Source organism: Silurus meridionalis, chromosome 20 (genome assembly GCF_014805685.1).
Source record: "Silurus meridionalis isolate SWU-2019-XX chromosome 20, ASM1480568v1, whole genome shotgun sequence".
Lineage (NCBI taxonomy): Eukaryota > Metazoa > Chordata > Actinopteri > Siluriformes > Siluridae > Silurus > Silurus meridionalis.
The window spans coordinates 11335191-11360014 of record NC_060903.1 but is presented as its reverse complement, the minus strand read 5'-3'; the positions used below and the strand labels follow the sequence as shown (position 1 = coordinate 11360014).

General features: G+C 36.9%; 1 protein-coding gene across 1 annotated transcript in view; it reads left to right on the top strand.

Annotated features, from left to right (window-relative positions):
* Nucleotides 1–24824, top strand: part of urb1 (URB1 ribosome biogenesis homolog) — a 45705-nt gene that overhangs the window by 6571 nt on the left and 14310 nt on the right. Inside the window, 23 exon segments of the mRNA XM_046876440.1 lie at nt 61–188; nt 937–1132; nt 1246–1383; nt 2142–2327; nt 2805–2934; nt 3017–3139; nt 4216–4328; nt 7324–7443; nt 7612–7728; nt 10006–10144; nt 10249–10419; nt 10690–10886; nt 11695–11907; nt 13179–13355; nt 17826–18088; nt 19431–19728; nt 20072–20327; nt 20725–20932; nt 21421–21595; nt 21814–21872; nt 21975–22165; nt 22312–22422; nt 23730–23793. Of these exon segments, the coding sequence (XP_046732396.1) occupies nt 61–188; nt 937–1132; nt 1246–1383; nt 2142–2327; nt 2805–2934; nt 3017–3139; nt 4216–4328; nt 7324–7443; nt 7612–7728; nt 10006–10144; nt 10249–10419; nt 10690–10886; nt 11695–11907; nt 13179–13355; nt 17826–18088; nt 19431–19728; nt 20072–20327; nt 20725–20932; nt 21421–21595; nt 21814–21872; nt 21975–22165; nt 22312–22422; nt 23730–23793 (3773 nt within the window).

The window sequence follows — 24824 nt, the reverse complement described above, 5'->3', positions numbered from 1 at the left end:
TGGCATGTTTGTATGTCTCCTAATTTGTAATATTGATTAGTTTTTTGTACTTGGACTCAGACTATGAATGAACAGGAAAAAGGAAGGCTTGTTGTACGGGAATCTGTTCACAGCTTCCTTCTTGATCTCTGCTGCTCTCGCAAACATGGCATAAGCTTCCATGACACAAGTCTGGGGACAATTGGAAGGTATGTAGCCCTAATCACATTACAAATGGTGTGAATGATGCAGTATTTGCAATAAATCTAATTTTAGTTAATATGAATTCATTTATTGTTTGTTTTAATAAGTGATTAATCATTTTTAACAATTAACACAGAAATGTCCTTTTCCCTGCAAAGAAATGTAATAGAAAACTATCCTTTAACAGTGATAAATGATTTTAGGTTGGATTATTATGTATGTGCAAGCAGAACTGAACTATGGAATTATGAGCCCTTGTAAATTTTCTTAAGAGAGCAATGGTTAATTTTTTTTCAAGCCTATCTAGCAAAGAAACGAAAGCCTTGCGATGATTATCTGCTGTCAGTTATGTTTACATTTTCCTACATAGTTGTATTAAAATGTTTGTGAACTCTGGCAACTTTTATAATATTTATATTTTAGAGAAAAGGTAACATCCATTTTTAGACTAATATTATAATTTTTTTTTAATCCAGTCTGCGATAACTTCTTCGACTAGGCGAGTATGTGATTAAAGAAGTGGGGGGACTAACTTAATTACAATGATTGGGACACTGTCTATTCTTATTGAACTTGCAGCTTGGTAGAGAACTTTCTTTTAAAACTTTGAAGCAAACTCAGTTTTTCTTCTTTGTTTTGCAACCCAGTGAGCGCATTCAACTTTTTCCATGATCACTATAATTTGGCTGGTTGGCAATGCAGTTAAATGCATCTTCTTTTTCTAAAAAGCAACACCTAAATTTTTTTTTCCAGAGCTGGGAATATTGTCCTGCTACAGTTTGTGGTGAGCCTTAAGCAGGCAGTCGAGGATGAAAAAGTGGCTGAGCTGCTTATCAGCATTTTGAAGTCCAACCCTGACATTCTGCACCGATATTTTATGGAAACCCAAATCTGCTTTACTCCACGCATGAAAGGAGCCTGGCTGGACAGCATTACACTGCTCAAGAAAGTAAGTATTTTTCTATGTGGGAAAGAATCTTAAGTTGATCAATAGTGTTACTGCAGTAGTGACACATTTAACTCCTCATTTGTTTTTGTTTTTTTGTTCTTTTTTTAACATAGATCTATCAGTCCCAGCCTGAGGTGTCTCAGGCATTCCAGCTGCAGGAGGTGGTTCCTGTCCCCCATTTACTCAGCATGGTCTTAGTTACTACCCTCCCTCCAGTCTGTAACAAGGCCTTTTTTACTCAGGGCCTGAATGTGAGTCTCATTTAGTGCAAACCACCTTCTCCTAAACCATCTTAACCAACTTAATAAGATATTTAATATAAGTTTTAGCTTTACATATGTCTTACTGTCACAAATAATGGAATGTAATGGATATTATTCAATAATTAAAGCAACATTGTTATAATAACATTATAATGGGCTAAATGTATAATAAACATAATCCTTATATTCATAGTGCTTTCACTAAGGTTAGTACAATAATTTATTTAATTTCGTTGCTTAGGAATTAACTGTAAATCTTTGAGAATCACTAAATTTTAAAAAGATTAATAAAATGTAAAAGGAAGAAATGAGGATAAGTTAGAGGGGGTGCATGTTTGTGAGTTCACATTTCTTGATTATGAAATTTATTTGAAATACTAGAGGTTGGAGAGTAAGAAACATCTTCCTAGCTGAGTAAAGTTATCTAGAGGATGATTGAGAGCATATGTAGTCTATAGATTTTTGGACACAGACAATTAAAAATAACTTGTTAGTCTCACAATATTTGCCATTAAATAATGTAAGATCTCATAGTAGAGATTTTGAACTTCAGCATTAAACTTTCAACAGTTAAAAAATCTCTCCTTTGAAAATCCCAGGAGATAACTAACCAACCCAAAATTTTGGCCTGTGTGAATTTGAGATTCTGTTTGCCACATAGCTGGCTGAGTGGATAATTACATAAATGAGCAGCGTGCAGGTGTCCTACAGTGTAACTAATTTACTACTCGTGTTATTTATCACAGTTAAACAGTGTGCTGGGGCAGCATGTGACACTTAGTGTGATAGCTTTGATTCTAAGAAGAGCTCAGAAGAATATTGTGTTCAGCCTGGAGAGACCAATGTTGGACAGTTTTGATGCATGCAATCAAGGATGCGAAAGAAATGCCAAAGATGAGTTTGTCCAGCTTTACAGGGGAGCGCTAAGTAAGGTATGAACAATCTCACAAAGTATATAAAACAAAGAAAGAGGTATATTTAATCACTTTAATCTCTGGACTCACTTTAACTCTGGACTTGCACAGTGCACTTTATACCACACCATACCGTACACGACCGTGTACGGTATGGTGTGGTATAAAGTGCACTGTGCAAGTGCAAGGGCAATCACATCAACCACCTTAAATTTTTACTGTTTACTGTCATAAGCATCCTTTTATATACACTTTTTCTCATATATATCTTTATATATTTTATACTCTTTATTTATCTGCCTTCTTTTTTTTCTTGGTTTATTTTTCTCCCCATCCTATTCCCTGATGCCGGACCGTCGTAAAAAGCATTTCACTGCATGTTGTACTTTGTTTGTATGTGTATGTTACAAATAAAATTTTATTTGATTTGATATGATTCGCTGTCAGTTAACGCAATGATGGTACATAAAACATTTGTTCTGTTTTTTTTCACAGGTTTTACCAGACATCATGTCCATTGTTTCCAAATGGCAGTCACTGTCAAAATATGAAAAAAAAGAGGATGAATTACAGATTGGTTTGTCAAAATTAAGTGCAGAGGAGGAGGTAACAGCTCATGAACATGGTAAAGCGCTTTGCATTAATTGTTTTATTTACTGTGTTTTAATTGTGCTGATTTTATTTAAGTGACTACCTTATGTCTGCAGGTGACCAAAATCAAAGGTTGATTTTGTTTAAGGCTCTGCTACTGCAGGTGATATGCTTATATCAGAAGGTTGTTCCACACCTTGTTACAGAAAGCAAGTTTGACTTCAGCAAACTGTTTAAAGGTTGGTTCTCTACAATACTCAAATGTTCTTCTTTTGAACACTTTGTGTTAAAAGTCTACAAAGTGCCTAAACTGTGCCTTCTCCTAAAAAGTCCAATCAAATATCAGTTCATAATAAGATGTTGCATCATTTTAGTCAGGCATGTTAAAACAGTGCAAATTGTATCTGCGACCGGTTATTCAAAAAGTTTGTTCCAAATATTGAATTTTTGTTTATCACTGTTTATTGCTTTTTAGTATATGTTTATATATATCAGAAAAGTAAATTTGTGCATTAGTATACAGTGTGTGTGTGTGTGTGTGTGTGTGTGTGTGTGTGTGTGTGTGTGTATAAGTAAGGAAAGCTATGATTGCAAATGTATAAAATGTTTTTACCTATGAAAAGCCAAAAAGTAAATGTTAAATTATACCTACTTTATTAAATTACAAACAAAGTTGCCATTTTTCTATTTCATTATATAAATAAATTGGATTCTTCATTTTTGTTTTTTGCTTTTTCAATGAAACTTATATAACAAATAAAACAGAAACAATCCAGTTTTTAGTACAAAAGGATTAAATGCCTTATACAGCTATATGTTTGAAATATTAGTGACATTTAATGAGAGACACAAAGCTGGTCTTATTTTTCAAAAGGTTTTCAACTTACTGAAATAGTCAGGGTTTTATGTAGGTAAGAGTCAGTTAGTTTCCTTAAACTCTGCTTTAATATTTAACCAGTTGTACAACACAAAAGCACAAGACAACAAACAAACAAAAACAGTTTTATAAAATTATCTTGTGTGTGTGTGTGTGTGGTGCAATTATTGGTTATTGCTACCTTCCTTTGCCAAGATAACAACTATTCTATAAAGCCTGAGGAGATTAGAGAACAATGGCAGCCGATTTGAGACTGTTACTCCACACAGAATCTCGCCAGCTTCTTCAAATATAAAGGCGTATGGGGGTGGATTCTGTTTTTTAGTTCACCCAGATTCTTTCTTTGGGTTTTAAGGCAGAGGACTGGGATAGCCAAGTATGTTTTTGCAGTTCTTTGTGTGTATTGTTGTATTTAATTTCGGTTTTGAAAATTTCCAGGCATTGTTTCAGAGAAAGGAATGAATGATGATGTTCCTCCCATCCTGCAGTACCAAATACTGCAGCTGGCACTGGAGCTGCCTGCTAGCAAGTTTTCTTGGTTCCGTTTTCAGGTATGTTGTGTATACCCATTGTGTCTGCTGTCTGTCAAATGCAAGTATTCCAAACATCACTACTGTGCTTAGAAGGGTTACAATTCCCAAAAATTGGGATGCTGTAAAAATGTAAATAACAGAATGCAATGATTTGCAACTCTCATAAATCCATATTCTATTCACTTTAGAACATACAAAACATCTGATGTCTCTTCAGTGAGACAAACACAGGGGATCATATCAAAACTTTACACAGTTATTACACAGAAGCATCTCAGAAACCATTGTCAATTAAAGTGATCTGGACACGTGTAATGTGTCTGGTGGGGAAAAAGGATATACGAGAAGGATTTTAGCTGTTCTCTTCGGAACACCTTCCGGTCCTCTGCCTGCCTTGGTATAGTGTGTGGAAATTATGGGGCCTATTGCCTAAGTGTTCACCACTGCCATTACCATCCTTTTAGCAAAATCTACCACCATCTGCCCTTCCACATTCCTCTCCTTAAAGTCATACCTATCCATCACCATTTACCATTTTATCTAATTCACTCCAGAACTTTTCCCTTTCCTCCATCTCACAGCCGACTTGTGGAGCATAAGCACTGATGACATTTATCATCAACCCTTCAACCTCCAGCTTCACGTTTATCACCCTATCAGAAACTCTCTTTACCTCCACTACACTCACTGTATTCTTTCTTCAGAATCACCCCTACACCATTTCTCTTTCCATCCACACCATGATAGAACAGTTTAAACTCACCTCCAATGTTCCTGGCTTTACTCCCTTTCCACTCCAGAACACACAACATATCTACCTTTCTCCTCTCCATCATATCAGCTACCTCTCTCCCTTTACCAGTCATAGTACCAACATTTAAAGTACCAACCCGAACCTCCACTCTCCTACACTTTCCCAATTTCCACCGGTACTACTGGTTGGCTAACGATACCTGTGGCGGTCATTCGTAACCCGGGCCTCAACCGACATGGTTCGAAATTCTTTTTTGTGATACGCATATTCGATTTGGCACGTTTTATGCTGGATGCCCTTCCTAACGCAACCCTCCCCATTAGTTCGGGACCGGCACTAAGAGTGCACCGGCTTGTGCAACCATAATGGCTGGATTAAAAACTTTATAGTGATTTTTATTTTTTTATTTTTTATCTGAAATTTATTTATATATATTTTTACTTATATATTTGTATTTGCATTTTCATGTAATATCGCAATTAAATGGGTTTGAATTGCCATTAAAAATGGGCTTAAACATGGGATTAGTTATCATATATTCTTACATGCAATTTCAGCAATAAAATATGAATTTTTGAGAAAAAGGAAACAAATTACTTGTTAATTTTAAGAGACCTTTATTTTCTCTTGTTTATTTAGTATTGCTCTTTTAATAAAGAATTACTTATTATCCATTTACTTGATTAATCATTGGAATAATCAGTAGAATACTTTAACTAAAATAATCGATTGCTACAGCCCCACAGTTAACAGTGCATGTCAGAGCGTAAACCATTCCATGAAGTCCAAGCAATTGTCTAAACACCTCCGAGACAAGATTGTATCAAGGCACAGATCTGGGGAAGGGTACAGAAACATTTCTGCAGAATTGAAGGTCCCAATGAGCACAGTGGCCTTTATCATCTGTAAATAGATGTGGAACCACCAGGACTCTTTTTAAAACAGGCCGCCTGGCCAAACTAAGGAAGAAGAAGGGCCTTAGTCAGGCAGGTGATCAAGAACCCGATGGTCACTCTGAAAAAGCTCCAGCGTTTCTTTGTGGAGAGAGGAGAATCTTCCAGAAAAACAACCATCTCTGCAGCACTCCGCCAATCAGGCCTGTATAGTAGAGTGGCCAGACGGAAGCCAATCCTCAGTAAAAACACGACAGTCCACCTGTAGTTTGCCAAAAGGCACCTGAAGGACTCTTGGACCATGAGAAACAAAATTCTTTAACTCTTTGGCCTTAATGGCCTGCTATGTCTGGAGGAAACCAGGCACTGCTCATCACCTGGCCAACACCATCACACACAGTAAAGCATGGTGGTGGCAGCATCATGCTGTGGAGATGTTTTTCAGCGGCAGGAACTGGGAGACTAGTCAGGATCGAGGGAAAAATGAATGCAGCAATGTACAGAGACATCCTTGATGAAACGTGCTCCAGAGCACTATGGACCTCAGACTGGGGCGACGGTTTATCTTCCAGCAGGACAACAATCCTAAGCACACAGCCAAGATAACAAAGGAGTGGCTACGGGACGACGCTGTGAATGTCGTTGAGTGGCCCAGCCAGAGCCCAGACTTGAACCCGATTGAACATCTCTTCGGAGATCTGAAAATGCCTGTACACCGACGCTCCCAATCCTACTTAATGGAGCTTGAGAGGTTCTGCAAGGAATAATGGGAGAAACTGTATAAAAATGTGTGACAAGCTTGTAGCATCTTACTCAAAAAGACTTGAGGCTGTAATTGGTGTCAGGTGCTTCAACAAAGTATTTAGCAAAGGCTGTACTTTGTGTTTTTTATTTGTAATAAATTTGCAAAGATTTCAAACAAACGTCTTTCATGTCATTATGGGGTATTGTCTGTAGAATTTTGGAAAAAATAGTGAATGTAATCAGTTAGTCGTAAGGCTGTAACAAAAAATGTGGAAAAAGTGAAGAGCTGTGAATACTTTCCGGATGCACTGTTTTCCTGGTTCTTCAGCAAAAACAGGCTTTATTTTGCCCCTTTCTAACGCTTGCTCAATCACTTCTTCAATAGAGGAAATTAATTAATAAATCCGCACACAGGAGTGAAATCCTTATCACTTGCTTCCATTGGCTTCACCCTCCCTTCACAAACGGCTTTACCATGCTTTGCCATATGGGCGTGTATTTATTTATTTTGTATTATTATTATTTTTCAAATGTTTTCAATGAGATCAATGTTTTTGCCTGAGAGATTTTTTCAGTTCCTGCCTGTGTCAGTTCTGATTACTTGCTTTACCTGGTAATACAGGATGTAGTGGCTCCAGAGTTTGAAGGCCGGGATTCGTCTGTATTATATATGTTGCTAAAGATGTTTGTCAACTGTAGCAACACTCAACTGAGGAGTGCAACTAAGATGCTCATAATAAAGGTCAGTAGATAAAACCTTGCTTTACATTTATATACCTTGTTTTAATTTGTTCACTGTAGTGTATGTAAGCGGACATACCGAAGTGTCTACATTACATTAAAATTGCATTATTAGGTTGTTAAGAAAGGTAATGTGTGTTATATTAAATTGTTGTTGTTTTGTTCTCAGGTCTTGAGAGAAAGTGGTGCATTTGAGCACAACTGGAAAGAATTGGAACTTTGGCTCAATCAACTGGTCCTTTTGCAGCCTTCTCAACAAGAGACAGTCATCCACTTTTTAGACTTGGTACTACAACATACTTCTGCACCTCACTAACCTGGTCATATTTGTCTTGATTACCATAAATAACTTATAGCCAGGGTCTTTAATATTCAGACATTGACATAGACAGCTCAAATAAAAATAACTGACACGTTATAGGTGTTGATATGAAATAATGAAGAATAGCTCAATGGGCAGCATTGCATCTTTAATTTGAGGATAGTCTAAAATTGTAGGAATTACAGCCCTTTTATTGGTGTCCCCTGTTTAAGGAACCAAAAAAAACCCCCAATTGGACTATCTGCAGCTAAATTGCTCCTTTGCCAGGTGTATACTTTTCTATATTTTCTACAAATAAGTAAATTAAAAGATCTAAAGTTGATTTCAAATGTGGCAGTTCCATGTGGAAAAAATTCCTGCTAACTCTGAATATATATAATAAGACTGCCAGTTAGACTGAACAATAAAATCAACCCCATCATGGAGTAAAAACATTTTGTAGGAAGACACATTAGCTCACAAACACTAGAAAACCTGCTTTGCACTTGACAAAGCCAGAATCTGGTGATGTCTGTATTGCTATAGAATTTTAGTACCATAAAAATATACTCTTGTACTAAAACATAAAATGTAAAAATATATTCTTGTGCTCAGAATTGTTCATACCCTTGGTATTTTATAGTGTTTTTGACTTGTCTTGTCTGATGAATGAGTTTTATAATACTTTCATATATTTAATATGTGACAAACAACTGAAAGAATAACATATTTCAAGAAATATGACTTAATGGGTTTTTTATTGACAAATATTCAAAAATATCCATGTTCATTATTCAAACCCTTTATATTACAATGTTTCAATAATCAATAGAAAAGCCATTGTTCTTAATGACGGCCTGCAAACACTTCTTGTAGGCCTCCACAAGATTTCTACAGGTCTGCTGTGGAATGTTTCCCCACTCTTTCTTCACAAAAGCCTCCAGTTGGAGATTGGGAGGCTTCCTAGCATTGACTAGGATCTTTAACTCTCTCCACAAATTCTCAATTGGGTTTAGGTCAGGGCTCTGACTTGGCCACTCCAGAACATTTTTGTTGTTGTCCCTGAACTGTTGCTTGACCACTTATGCCTTATGCATCAGGTCATTATCCTGCTGGTAGGTCCAATTCTCTGGCAGGTGCTGGCACCACCAGGTTTTTATTAAGAATCTTGAGCTAGTCCTCCTTTTTCATGATATCATCTATATTAACAAAGTTACCTGTACCATTGGCAGAGAAGCATGTGACAACCGCCATGCTTGACCATTGAAATAGTATTTCCAGGATTAAAGACTTCTCCTTTTTTACGCCAAACATATGCAACACCCAAATGTCCAAAGAGCTCCAGTTTAGTTTCATCTGACCAGAGGATCTGATCTCGGTGACCCCTCGCAAAGGCCAGGCGTGCATCCCGGTGTCTCCGAGTAAGGAGTGGTGCCTTTCTGGGTTGATGTCCATGGAGACCACCTCGATGCAGAATTCGCTGAATGGTGGATCTTGATACCGTCTCCCCTGCTTGGTTGAGAGTGTCTATTAGAGCTTTAGTGGTGATACGGGGGGGTTGTTCGCATCGCAGCAGATCTTTCTAGCGACTCTAGAGAATAATTTTCGCTTCCCCATCCAGGTTTTTGACAGTTTTGAACATCTTAAACTTCTTGATGATACTCTGTACCAACGGTTGATACAGGGACATTCAGTTATTTTTAAATGGCCTTGTTGACTAAAACTAAGTAAAGCTTTGCCCTCTTAATTAAACTTTACAGAGCAGGTGTTATTATTGAACATAATTAGGCCTTAATTGATTTTATTCACTGGAGTGTGAAACCATGTGCACTTTCACAAAAGAAGGAATCTCTTCTGAGATTGGGAATAGGGTATGATTCATTTTGAGCAGGCTCAAAAGAGAATTTCTGGCCATCTCTGTTGGTATACAAATGTTTAGCTAAACACGTGGGTTTGTGCGTAGCAACTAATATATATTAAATACAATGGAAGTTTTGCCGCAGTAGTTTTTATAAATCTGTCCAAGGGTATGAATAATTTTGAGCATAACTGGGTATATACACTACATATTAAAAGTAATTGTAATAGGTACATTGTTCACAATTGCTCTCATGAAAAAGCTGTCATTCAACACTTTAGTTCGTTTACCTTCATTTATATAAATGACTTTCCACCAAACTGTGGTAGGCAGCTAAATTAACAGTAGTTTTTTTAGGGTTCAAACAACCAGTTTGTGTGTCCGTATGTGTCTGTGTGGAGCAGGTTCTGATGAGGGTGGTGCTTAACCCTTACAAATACACGGATACAGTTGCAGCTATGGTGCAGGAGGCTGTGTGTCTTCAGGCTAAAATTAGAGGAGCGGACTGGGACACTAGGTTTGCTCCAATATCCTGTATTGATGGTGAGCAATCATACACTTTCAGACTTTAAAATAGTGGGTCAGATAATGGTAATAAGTTTTTGAATTATGTTAGTTTATTTATGTTTACGTTTACTGCCTAACAGATGTGCCTGGTGTAGATGATGTCATAATAGAGGCCAGTGGAAAGGATCCTGACAATACTGGGCTGTCACTTACTGATGACATTATTCTCCAGACATTTCCTTTCAGTGCTGCTGTGCCTGCTGTCCTAGAGGCTCGGAACAAGCAACATGCAGCCTTTATAGATGGAAAAAGTAATCTGGAAAGTTTTTGTAGTTTTCTTTTTTGCAACTGACACAATACTCTCCCAGTGTCTGTCATGTATATTATTACATTATAGACATTTGGAATATTAATATATCATGTAAATGTGGAAGATTGTATAGTTTCTCCCAAACAGGAGCTCTGATTCTTAATTTAAGTCATGTCAGTAAGACATGATTCTAATTTTAGCTTTATCCTGCTATTTAATTTGCACCAAAAGTACTGCAACTGATGCTTTTTGCTGGGCTGTTGTTTTATAGGTGTGCTCTGTGAGTACATATGTGCAGTTCTGTGTGATATCCTTCACTCACAGAGGGATCCACTAGCTCTGTGTTTGACTCTGCAAAGCTACGATAAAGAGCTTCTCTCTTCTGAAAACCTTTCCACACATACCTTAATTTCTGACTTCCACATGTATTATTATAAATGGCTCAATCAACTGCATCAGGAAACACTGGTAAGGCTTTCTTTGCCATGTAATTTATTATTCTACATTATATGTACTTTACAGTCAGCTTCATTCAGAGGTGGCAAAAGTATACACATTGTTCACTCAAGTAGAAGTACAGGTACTCATGTTTTAAAAGACTCGTAAATAAAAGTTAAAGAACTGACTATTCTTTTTTACTCAAGTTAAAGTGAAGTTTGGGCTCTGACATGTAAAAAGTAGCCATTATTACTACCTGTTTTAGTGTCACGCTGATAACTGGACCTCACATCATATTAATATATTGATACAAAACGAATTAGAATTTTTGTTACCTAATGAATGTATCCAGGCTGAACAGCCGCCATATAGAACATAAGCAGAGCCACGATGGTGATAATCAGGAGATCAGAAATGTCTCTGTTCTTAGTCATGTTTACATTGCTGACTCCCTCTGTCTGGTAGCCAGGAAATGAGACACCAGCGGTAGGTTAAAAAAAGCCATGCAATGAGAGAAAATAGGATGATGGACTGAAAGTAGCACGCAATTAGATGAAAAAATATTGATTGTCACCAAGTAGATTAAAACTAAAGTAACATTTCTGGTTTGGAAATGTATACAGATATTTGTGTAAAAAATCTTATCTACTTAAGTAGAGTAACAAAGTATTTGTACTTCGATAATTCGAAACTCTGAGAGCAAACTGTAAATTGTCTCCCACCTAATCAATGAATTTAGATAAAAATGTATGTAGTAATCAATTTTTTAATAAGTTGGTATTTGTTAATACAAAATGAGAATGCAAATTTGACATCATTATTATTTCACCTCTTACAGTTCAGCCCAGTGCAGTCCACTACTTCTGTGCCTGCTTCGGATTTTTCTGCCTACATGAAGGCATGCTACTGTGCAGGACCTAGCACATTCCTCAAGGACTCATTCTGGAAAGGCCTAGAGAAATCTTTGTCTACCTTAAAGTTATCAGAGTTTATAGGGGCTGTCAGTCAAACACTGATCTATCTCAAGTCTTTTGTGGAGACATTCTGCTCGGTAACTTCTAATTTTGTACAAAAAATAATTTATATATGCACTTGCATTATATAATATTGGCACCCTTAGTAAATATGTGCCTAAGTGGCTGTGGAAATTTACTTTGATTAAATGTTCAAGCCTTTGTTTGAAAAATGAACAAAATATCTAAAATCAAATAAATGCAATCTCAGCACAGTTTTATCAATTTCTTTTATATATCTGTGTGGCACAATTATTAGCACCTTTTTGAATTCATACGAGTTAAATATATTTTAAGTATTTTTTCTAAATAATATTTCACATTTTAGTACACCTTGGAGCCCAGGAAGAGAAAATTGTTCAACCATGACTTCCTGTTTCACAGGGGTACAAATATAAGTTAACATATAGGCCAAAATCCCTTAGAATTCACACAATAAACAAACATAGAGGTGGGTCTGGTGCACACAGAGAGGTTGCATTATTGATTCTATCAGATATCAACAGATATTAAATGCACATCTGACTGTCTCTACCAGAAAGCTTAAAATAGACCATGGTTGGATCTTCCAGCAGGGTAATAATTTAAAACATGCAACAAATTCATAAAAATCAAGGTCCTGCTATGTCAATTCTAGTCCCCTATTTTAAACCCCATAACATGCCCTGTGAAGTGAAATGAAGAGGAGAGATTCTGTATGGACGAATGGACTCATGCCTTGCCATGTATTCTCCGACCTCATTACGCATTATAGAAGACCTGTTATCTTGGCAGAGGGATCTAGCACAAAATTTACTCCACACATTCAAGACATATGGATTTTCAAACACAACACAGTTTTATCATAAAATTCTTTGTCAATTATAAGAGTATTTTAGTGATTTTATTTATTTATTTATTTATTTATTTTTTAAACAAAATAATCAAAGGTTAAAAAATAGACAATGTTCACAATCCTTTTTCCTCATATTTGTAAATCCAGGTTTGAAGACCCAAATTAAACATTTACATTATAAGCATTCTGGAAGATGCCATTCTCCAGAGTAACATTTAATCTCATCTATTCAACAAGGTGTTAACTTCCTTGCTCAAGGGGCCAGCAGTGGTATTTAAAACATCTCAAGCACTGAGCTATCACTTCCCCTAGTGTCCGAATAGTTATAGTCTAATTATAGTCTAATTATAGTCTTATTTTATGTTACGTAATTAAATACATTTTAATCACTAAAGTAGTTTACAAATATGTTTTGTTGTGTATGTGATAATCCCTTAATGCAGTTTTTTTTTTTCCTTTCCTGCAATGGTGCAGCTCTCTAGAGACCATGCATCCAATGTAGTGGGCTGTATGCTGGAAGTTATGCATGCTCTGATTTTCAAACTATACAACATTGCTGAAACCCCAGCCATCCAGTCAGACACCCAAGAGGAGGAAGACTTTTTTCTGGATATGAACTTTACAGACATTCAGGAAGTCAGTAAGGAGCAGGTATGAAGGTTTATATGTTTAGCAGTGAATAACTTTTACTAATTTTTATTTAATTACTAGCTATTATTATTGGGTAGAACCTTTTTTTACAATAGTGGCAAGGCCAAAAAAAGGTGGAAAATCAACAATTAAAAGCGCTAAAACAGTTGACAGAAACAGAGTCATAAGTCTAGAGGTGGAGTTCAGCCTTATAATGAAGGGAAAATTTAATTTAATTGACCTTTTACTGTAACAAACATAAAATAAAGTGACTATTGTTTTAATATATTGCTCTGGAACATAAAAAATGCATTCATATTTAGACAGACCAGGCATAAAATGCCTTTATAACATGAGTGAATAACACTGATGAAGAGATAATCATGGCACCAGTGAGTGGGTAGGAAATATTAGACAGCAATTTAACATTTTGTCATTAAAGTTGATGTGTTAGAAGCAGGAAAAATTGGCACGTGTAAGAATTGTGAGTGAGTTTGACCTTGGTTCGAATTGTGATGGCTAGACGACTTGGTCAGAGCTCCAGAGATCCTGTATTTAGATGTAATAATGTAAGAAGAACAATCATTACTGCAGCCCTCCACCAATCTGGACTTCGAAGTAGAGGGGCTAGCTGGAAGTCTCTGATCATTACAAAACCCATGAAAGCCTGTTGAATGATAGACTGTGTGGAACAATTTTCTCTGGTCTGATGAAACCAAGTTTTAACTGTTTGGCCTTAATTCTTAATAGAATGTCTGGATGAAAACCAGGTCCCGGTCATCACCTGTCCATAACCATCCCAACAGTGAAGCATTATGGTGGCAGCATCATACTGTGTGGGTAGCAGGAAATTAGAGACTTGCCAGGGTTGAGGGCAAGCTATGTGGTGCTTTGTTGTTTAAATTGCAGCACTACATTTCTAAAACCAGACTGAAAATTAGAAAAATAGCAATTCTTTTCAAAACCTGCTCCTTTATATATAATATATATATATACAGTGGAACCCGGTTATGTTGATGTCCTAGAGGGTTGCCAAAAAGCATCGAGATAACCGATGATCGAGATAAACGAAAATCAATATGGCGGCAATATATTAACGTGCTTGAAATTTCTTTATGTACATGATGTGCGTTAATAAATGAGAATGTGCATGCACGTGTTTTTGGAGGGTTTTTTTTTTACACAACAGCGTTGCTGCGATTTGTTTGATGAAGGCATGCTATAAAAATGTACATACATGTTTGGTAACTGCTTTCTCGGCCGCTTTCTCTGAAGCTCCCGGCTTCAATCGCGCACATATGGTGCTCGTTTAGCATCATCACCAGCTCCTATTTAAACTTCCACACTCTCACTGTCCGTTATTGTTGGTATATGTTGGTTAACGGCGGTCGTTGTTACCGTTCATGTGTATCTCGGTACGTGCCTTCCCACCGGCACTCTCTCAACGGCTGCTCTTTTCTTCCCAAAGCGCACTGCGGATTCCCTCCGATCCTGCCGTTGTTAATTCTATGCTTTTGCTGCTCATCCCACGTTCCGTGCTGCGCTCCTACCAAGCGCGGCTTTCACCTACCGTTCATCGCATAACATTCAACAACAAAAGGCATATGTGCACTAACTAACAGCAGAGATTCACCAGTATACAATACAACACCTGTAGCATCTGTAAGGCTTGATTTTTTTCTGCGGCTGCACAGTGCTGATCGAGATAACTGACGTTAAATGGCAAATTTTTCCCCCCTTGTGCTCGAGATAATAGGGTTCTTCGACATTAAAAAGTCGACATAACCGATAAAAAATGCTAAGACAAAGCGAGAATTTGGCGGTTCCACTTCAAAAACGTCGACTTAATAGGGTTGTCGAGATAACCGAGGTCGAGATAAGTGGGTTCCACTGTATATACATATATATACACTACACACACATACACATACACATACACACACACACACACACATATACAGGGAGTGCAGAATTATTAGGCAAGTTGTATTTTTGAGGATTAATTTTATTTGAGGATTTAATTTGAACAACAACCATGTTCTCAATGAACACAAAAAACTCATTAATATCAAAGCTGAATATTTTTGGAAGTAGTTTTTAGTTTTAGCTATTTTAGGGGGATATCTGTGTGTGCAGGTGACTATTACTGTGCATAATTATTAGGCAACTTAACAAAAAACAAATTTATACCCATTTCAATTATTTATTTTTACCAGTGAAACCAATATAACATCTCAACATTCACAAATATACATTTCTGACATTCAAAAACCAAACAAAAACAAATCAGTGACCAATATAGCCACCTTTCTTTGCAAGGACACTCAAAAGCCTGCCATCCATGGATTCTGTCAGTGTTTTGATCTGTTCACCATCAACATTGCGTGCAGCAGCAACCACAACCTCCCAGACACTGTTCAGAGAGGTGTACTGTTTTCCTCCTTGTAAATCGCACATTTGATGATGGACCACAGGTTCTCAATGGGGTTCAGATCAGGTGAACAAGGAGGCCATATCATTAGATTTTCTTCTTTTATACCCTTTCTTGCCAGCCACGCTGTGGAGTACTTGGGCGTGTGTGATGGAGCATTGTCCTGCATGAAAATCATGTTTTTCTTGAAGGATGCAGACTTCTTCCTGTACCACTGCTTGAAGAAGGTGTCTTCCAGAAACTGGCAGTAGGACTGGGAGTTCAGCTTGACTCCATCCTCAACCCGAAAAGGCCCCACAAGCTCATCTTTGATGATACCAGCCCAAACCAGTACTCCACCTCCACCTTGCTGGCGTCTGAGTCGGACTGGAGCTCTCTGCCCTTTACCAATCCAGCCACGGGCCCATCCATCTGGCCCATCAAGACTCACTCTCATTTCATCAGTCCATAAAACCTTAGAAAAATCAGTCTTGAGATATTTCTTGGCCCAGTCTTGACGTTTCAGCTTGTGTGTCTTGTTCAGTGGTGGTCGACTTTCTGCCTTTCTTACCTTGGCCATGTCTCTGAGTATTGCACACCTTGTGCTTTTGGGCACTCAGTGATGTTGCAGCTCTGAAATATGGCCAAACTGGTGGCAAGTGGCATCTTGGCAGCTGCACGCTTGACTTTTCTCAGTTCACGGGCAGTTATTTTGCGCCTTGGTTTTCCACACGCTTCTTGCGACCCTGTTGACTATTTTGAATGAAACGCTTGATTGTTCGATGATCACGCTTCAGAAGCTTGGCTATTTTAAGACTGCTGCATCCCTCTGCAATATATCTCACTATTTTTGAATTTTCTGAGCCTGTCAAGTCCTTCTTTTGACCCATTTTGCCAAAGGAAAGGAAGTTGCCTAATAATTATGCACACCTGATATAGGGTGTTGATGTCATTAGACCACACCCCTTCTCATTACAGAGATGCACATCACCTAATATGCTTAATTGGTAGTAGGCTTTCCAGCCTATACAGCTTGGAGTAAGACAACATGCATAACGAGGATGATGTGGTCAAAATACTCATTTGCCTAATAATTCTGCACTCCCTGTATATATATAGTGCCAAGAGTGTGCAAAGCAGTAATCAAAGCAAAAGGTGGCTACTTTGAAGAACCTACTATATGACATATTTTCAGTATATATATATATATATATATATATATAGTATATATACAGTATGTATATATAATATAAATAAAATTTAAGATAAAACACAGTTTTGCAGAACATGCGGAACTATGGCACTATGGGGGATCCAAGTTTAGGTAGCAAGCGGCAAATATTAAGGTGATTTAAAAGCTAATCCAGACCTAGATTTAAAATCTTCATCTTTATTAATACATTTTTTTACAGCCTACATTTGGATATACATAGTAGTAGTAAAAATATGATGCAGTGGTAATTAACTGACAAATTACACAGTGCTTTTTTTTTTTTTTTTACAACTTGGAAACAAGATATACATCAAAGTTCAATCATTTGTTAAGTGACTGAAATTTTAGGCAGGCAATATATAGGCATGCGATTAAAAACCAACAAAAGTGCTTGACTGGATTAATTTCAACGGGTGTACCACCAGTATTCAAAAATAATTCGTATCGTGTAATAAATAAATAAATCATAATGCCCGAACCTGTTGTTAAGAACAGGAATATTATTAGGCATGACATTTTTAAAGGTTAAATGTAATTTTTTATTTTTTTTTTTACTACCAATTTTATTTGAAAAAGTATGCATTTTGCATTTCACATGATATTGCCGTTAAAACATTCTTTATTGAGAGAAGCTAAAATAGTAGTAGTAGTATTCATATTACTAAATATGTAAGATAAAAGATATTCAGAAATCTGCTCAAAACTAACCCAGCCTGAATGGAATGTGCAAACGGCTCATATTAAATCATGCTTGAACTGTTTTTCTTCACCATTTAGTTTCATAGTTTATTAAGTGTCATTTTGTATGTAGTTTTTTTGTAATGCCTTAAGACTGTTATTGACATGACTATTTTTTACCATTCTGCAGGTTTTACTTATTGTGTCCAAGTTGGTGTTCAAGCACCCAGTTTTGCAGCAGTATTTCCTGGCATTTGAGTTGGGAGTGATGCCGTCACACTCCCTGGACTCAGAGAGAATGAGGCAGATCTCTCGTCAACTTACAAAGGGTGTGCTAAAACTGCTGAAGTCCTGTGTTGAGACACTTAAAACCCTCAATGGCATGGATGTCATAAACCCTTACTTGTCAGCCATACAAGGAGCCTTGCTTAGTGAGCTAAAACAGATCAACAGGTTTGCTATCTTAATCCTTACTTACCATATTATTTCTTTTTATCTTCTATTTTTGCTGCTCCCATTAGGGGTCGCCACAGCGGATCATCAGTCTTCATACCCTCCTGTCCTCTACATCTGCCTCTTTCAAACCTACCTCCTGCATGTCTTCCCTCACCACATCCATAAACCTCTTCCTTGGTCTTCCTCTTTTCCTCCTTCCTGGTGGCTCCATCCTCAGCATTCTCCTACCGATATACCCCATGTCCCTCCTCTGCACATGTCCAAACAATCTCAATCTCGCCTCCCTCACCTTGTCTCCAAAACGTCCTACATGCGCTGTCCCTCTAATTAACTTACTTCTAATCCTGTCCATCCTCATCACTCACAACGAAAAAGTCAATGCCACTGTCTCTAAACCATACAACATCGCAGGTCTCACCACAGTCCTATAAACTTTCCCTTTCACTCTTGCAGAGACCCTTCTATCACAAATCACTCAATTATTATTTCGCTTAATACAATTTATTCAATTTGATTAAGTTTTAGTAAATAAGGGTTAAGTATAGTTAAGTAAATTGCAGAATTAGTGTCATAGTGCTGCATCCATTCCAGACCTGCACAACAGTACAATTGCAACTCAAATGATCTATGCCAACACAAATTTAGAAACAGCCTCAGTAAGCCATGAATATTGTTTCTTATTTTGAAACTCTGCTCTAATTTCTTTGGTTTCCCAGGCATACGATACATGACTTTCAAAATCACTTAACAAAAATCACTGACCCTTACACACTACATTTCTTAAATTGTTTGTAATTAGTTGTATTAGTGTAAGGGTGTGCACACACTACATGGTTGTTTGCAGAGGTTTTATTCAGTACACAGCCTTTTGGAAAGGGCTATTAACGTAAATTAACGTTCTTTTCTTATTTTTCTAAATAGATATAAAAAGATTTTTAAATGAGAAACTTTATTGCTTTGTTCTTATGGATTATTCTATTTACATTATTGACAAGAAATCCATACTTTTTTAACAATAAGCATCTGAATAATTTTCTTCAGTCTTAAGAAGTGGCTGATGAATCTGAAAATTAGTGTTTTAGTGTAAGTTCTGTTGAACCACCAATACTGTATCTTCTGTCTAATAAAAATGCAAAGCTTCCTGTTTTAAACTGTCTTTGGTTAAACTGTGTTTTTTTTTTTTTATACTGTTTTACATTTTTTTTAATTAAAATTATTAAGGCAACACCATGTATTGTAGTGTTAGCAAGTGAACCTACTAAAATGAATCTTAAATGTACAACTACTATAATCATCCTGTGATTAGGGCTAACTTTTCAACTGTGGGTGTCATTACTAGGTGTTTGGTAGAAGAATCGCAGACAGTTGAAGCATTCCTGGCATTGCATGAATACATTGAACCGTCCAGTGTGAGTGAGGTGTTGACAGCTCTCTTGCTGCTGCCCCAGAGCAGTTTGTTGGCTGGTGGTGACAAGATGAGTTTGTATGGCAATACACTACTGAAAATCCTCACCAAAAGCATTTCTCATACCTGCGATGGAAGCACCACCCACAGTTTATCTCAGGTGCATTTGCGCAGTCTGGCTGCCCTTCACAGCTCCTGCTACACCACTGAACTGGAAGAAATTTTTTTACAGGTATGTGTAGTGAAGCTGCAGCTAAAACAGATAAAAACTTGCAGTTGCACAATTGACTAATAATACTTAATTTATTAGCCTTTCTTGTGGGGACAACACAACAAAGATGATTTACCTTTACTTTTGCTTTAATTAGGACTTGATTATTTTGTCTGAAATGGAGAGGTTGTGTAAGACCATGTGAGACACGAGTTTAGAGTCAGAAAGAACAGCCTAAATACAATGAAAAAAATCTTTGAATTTTTTTTTAATTAATAGACAAAAGTAGAAATTTGTGAAACCTAATTGATTATAAACACTATTTTGAGAGCTACTTTATTTAATTTTTTTTTTTCTTTTGTAGGTGCTGCACAGAGATCCTGGCTGTGCTAAAATGATTCCCACTGATGTTCTTCTTCATTGCCTCCAGTTCAGTTGTTCTTTAGAACTTGCTGCTCTACTGGTGCAGCACTGCTCCACGCACTGTCTAACCTTTGAGCTCTGGTGCCTCGAACAGAGTGATCTTGCGCACATCACAGCGCAGAACAGTGGATTTCTCCCCCTGCTGAGCAGCTACTTTCAACAAGTCACCACCGAAGACCCCTGCAGACCTAAAGAAGGTTAATACTACCACTTGTTGTCAGATAAGTTAACATAACAAATGCTTAAAATTGTGTTTGTTTTTTGTTTCTTTAGTTTGTGTAAATGTTTAGAAGAGACATTACTGTCAGGAGCCTTAGTTTTTTAAGATTTATGGGCTCACAAAATTAACAGTGATAAAACCTTGAGTAACAGGGGCAAGAGGAATAACGGTACACTCTCATGGCATAGTTTTATTGCAGTTAATTAATTAGACTTTTTCGTGTTATTTTGAAATATAGTGAAATGAATTTCATTTGTACATAGCAATCTTTTTTTATTATTTCCAATGGGAGAGTGGTAGCTCAGTGGGGGATAGTGGTAGCTTAGTGGTAAAGTCTATTCTATTCTGATTACATTTTGTCCTCTCATGAGCAGTTCAAAAGGCAGTAATACAGGTGCTGACCAAATCTTTGCTGGATGAGCTGTCATGCTCAGTGCTGCAGGAACATGCTGATGTGCCTTTAGAACTGGGTGTGGAACTGCTCTCCAGCCTCATCCCATTGGGAGCTATGGATATTGAGGTCACTAAACTTATGCAAGGTTTGCCTGTCCTCCTTGAAAAACCGGAAACCAGTGACCAAAGGTAAAGTCGTTTAAACCGGAGAATCTGCTTTTATATTTATATGGTATATCGAGCAAGTTACACATTGTTATGGACACTTCAATATTTCAGGACTCAAATAATATAAAAAATATGTGCATGACAGAAATTTTTTATGCTTTTTGTGCAATAAACAAACAGTTGTTATTATTGTTATTATTGAGTTATTTGGAAAAGCAGAACAACTGATTTTCAGAAAATTTGCCTGTAAGAATGCGCAAATATTGACACATCCTTATTGCGTATGACTGGTCTTAATCATATTATTGTGAGGAAGGGGGTGGTATGACTGCAAATCATTAGCATTTTAGGGGAAAAAATCATCAGTTGATGATCCACATTTTCATGCAAATGTTTTTGTAACGGTTAAACATGATGATTGCTATCAGTAATGTGAAGTGTATCTTGGTCATGCAGTTGGTTTTTGCCAATTACATAGCTATTATATTTAAGGATTGATTTTGTTCCAGGTGGCAGTTGGCTGACATAATCACTAAGAAGTTGACTTGTACTCCAGAGCACATGCAGTGGAGGAAATCTTTGCTCACTTCTTCCCTTCGCTGGTTGTCAGCAACATATAAGGAGCACACGAAGCCACTTATTAAAACAGAGGAGACCATGTTACACAGACTGAAGTCACTACTGGTATGAATCAAGCATGTTTCTGTAAATGTTTATTTTACTACGTTACAGTAGTTCCTGATCCTGTTCTTTTATGGCTATTATATTTTACAGACTAAATCCTGAATTAATAATAACCTTTGTAAATAGTTGTAACTGTTATGCTTGTGCAGGTTATTGTATATTATGACTGTAATGCAAATATTTATGTATGCTTTTTGGGGGTTGTTACATTCTTCCAGATCTCTTCAGAGGATGTAATGGATTTGGACTGGAACACTTTTGTTAAGTCAGGTTTAAAGTAAGTGACATTTATCCTTAATACCAACCAATCTAAAAACCAGAAATAGTAATTTGTTGTTTTGTTTTGTTAACATCATCTCCCCCTGAATTATACTTACAGATATCGTTACAAAGACAAAATGTTTCTCTCCACACTGAACTCTTTGTTGGAGCCAATGTATGGAAGTGTGTTAAGTTCTAAAGAATTGTTACCCATATCTACCATTCACATGATGGTCACTAGTCACTCTCTTTTCATGCCTACAATGTTGGCTCCTCTGGATGACACAGAATTTTTTCCTTATTCTAAGGGTAAGAATTGCTGCAGGCTATGCTTAACACTGAATCATTGTAATTCCTAGAGTCCAGTTTTTCCAGTTTTTGTGGCCCTGTGGTTTGTAATTCTATGTATAGAATTGTATAATATTTACTATAATAAATAAAAACTTTATTTTTAGAGGCACTAGTAACCCTCCTGCTCACTCTTGTGAGAAAATGTCCGGAAGTCTGCAAAAGCAATCATTTTCATGTTCTACTTGGTGCGTATGGAGCAACATTGAGCAATACAGGTAAGTGTGTGTGTGTGTGTGTGTGTGTGTGTGTGCGCACAGTGCGCGTGTATTACAGGGAATAGTCTGTACACATTTATAAAATAAGCAAGTTGTATTTTGAAAGAGTATGCTCTTAAATGACTTCTAAAATGGCCATGATAGGTTTAGACCATTAGAATATAACTGGACAGTCTGGGACTGGGCAACCCTTCTTTTTAAATCTGATTTATCTTTTTATCTACTCATGAGATTCCAAAGAGAACCTTTGTTGCATTATTTTTTTAAAGCTTCTTCAGGTGGCTTTACTGTCATATACAGTTCAGTACACAGTGGTGCTACATAAAACATAGACCTCTGAATGTGTGCTGGGGTCTGAATCTGGCTGATCTGTATAAAAAGAATTGTTTAATGAACAATTATTGATCAAATAGTGCAATGCTGCAGTCAGATATACAGTACTGTATGCATCAGGTCTATAAACATTTCACACTGAAAAAACATCAAGTTTACCGTACCAATTTTAAGTTATTGCATAATAAGACATTAAATAATGAATATAAGCACAAAGTGCAGACTTCCAGCTCTACCCTAAAGGTGTTGCCATCTAAGGGTGAACCTTAGATTGGAGAAATACAATGGAGAGATACACAGTTGGTCCATAACATTAAAACCATTCTCGGGTTGTTTCTCACTGCCGAATATCAACAAATTGCAGGATTTTTATTTAAACAACACTATGGACTTCATATTTTCAGTTAACAGCAACAGATTTCAAATCCATTGCCAAATAAAACTCTCAACATTATCTACTTTAATGTAAATAAAAGAATGAAGGAGTAACATTTACCTGGTCATGCCAGTTAGAATTGGTCCCTTAAACATGCTGTAATTCTTATGCTGTCAGGTCACCTGGTTTGGACATAATACTATCATATTTAAGCAGCAATTAAAATTTTCTTGGGTATATTGCATTGTTTTTTTAATAAGGTACCTGGTTCATGGGGAAAACTACATTCTATTGCAATGTCTTTCGAGTAGATAAGGTTTTTCTTTCACATTAAGGTTAAGGGCTGCTTTACCTGAATCTATGCCCTGCTCTAATAAAAGGTCAGCACGGTCCACTTTAGTAGGAACTGATGGCATTCAGCCATGCAAACAGATACTGTAAAGATAGGTAAAGACATTTGTAAAGTTGTAAAACAGATAAGTAAAGCATTTGCGATCACCTGTGTGTCCATTTTAAAACCTGTTGCATGAACATATTGTGCGTTATTCAACACAAATACTAAAGTGTTTCTAATGGTTATTTGTTTTAACATTTACAGATCAGAAAATGTTGTTGCTGCTTAAAGAATATGAGAAGAACAACATGAGTTTAATGGAATTTCAGTAAGTTTTTTTTTTTTTTTGGTCATGTCTGCAAATGTGACTGTTCTTTCTGCAGTGCATCAGAGTCACTGGGCACTTTACTAGGAACAATATGCTTATAGTGTGTAGGGTCTCACTGTGCTCTCAAAACAGCCTCACTGGCTTGGTAAGAGCAGGACAGGGGAGCATGCCGATCAGGAATATATGCAGGAGTGGGGAGTCACATAGTTTCTTTACTGCATCTGTGATATTTATATCGATGGTTGTTTTTTTTTTTTTGGTTGTGGTTCTGGTTGGATGGTTGTGTGTGTATTTTATTTAATAGATGAAATTAAAGAAGACATTTTCAGCAAAATGAGAGGGCATGGATTTTTATTACTGTCCACAGAGTCAAAATAAAGATTAAGTATTATGGGTGAAATAATTTTTTATTTTATTTTTTTTTGTAAATTGGTGTGTTTTAATGCTGGAAGTAGCCATTCGAAGATAATAGCTAGGTAATAGATTAAGATAAAGTGTAACCATGAACGGGATGAACATGCTCAGCAAAAGTCAAATAGACTATGGCATTCATGCAGTAATCCCCACACCATTCCACCACTGAAGCAAGTTAAATTTAGTGTGTGGATTGTGAGCATAAAATTCTGACCATACCATGTGTGTGACTCTTGCAGAACTTCACATTCATCAGACTCTAGACTAGTCTTTGCCCACTGCAGCCTCAACGTGGTGTTCTTGGTTGACAGAAGTGGAACCTTACATGGGCTTATTTTGTAGTCATACTACTTTAGGTGTAGTCTGTGTTAGCTCGAACCAGTCTGGCCATTCTCTCTTGACCTTCCATCAGCAAGGTTTTTTGGTCAGTAGCACCAGCTCTCACTGGATGTATTGCTCTTTTTATTGCATCATTTTGATTAAACTCCCAAGATCCTAGTAAATCAACACTTGCAGAAATATTAAAACATTTTTGTTTGGAACTAACAGGCTGGGATTTGAACTCTGTCTTCCAATCAGAAGTCAAGGATCACTCTAGCTCTTGTCTTGTACAAAGT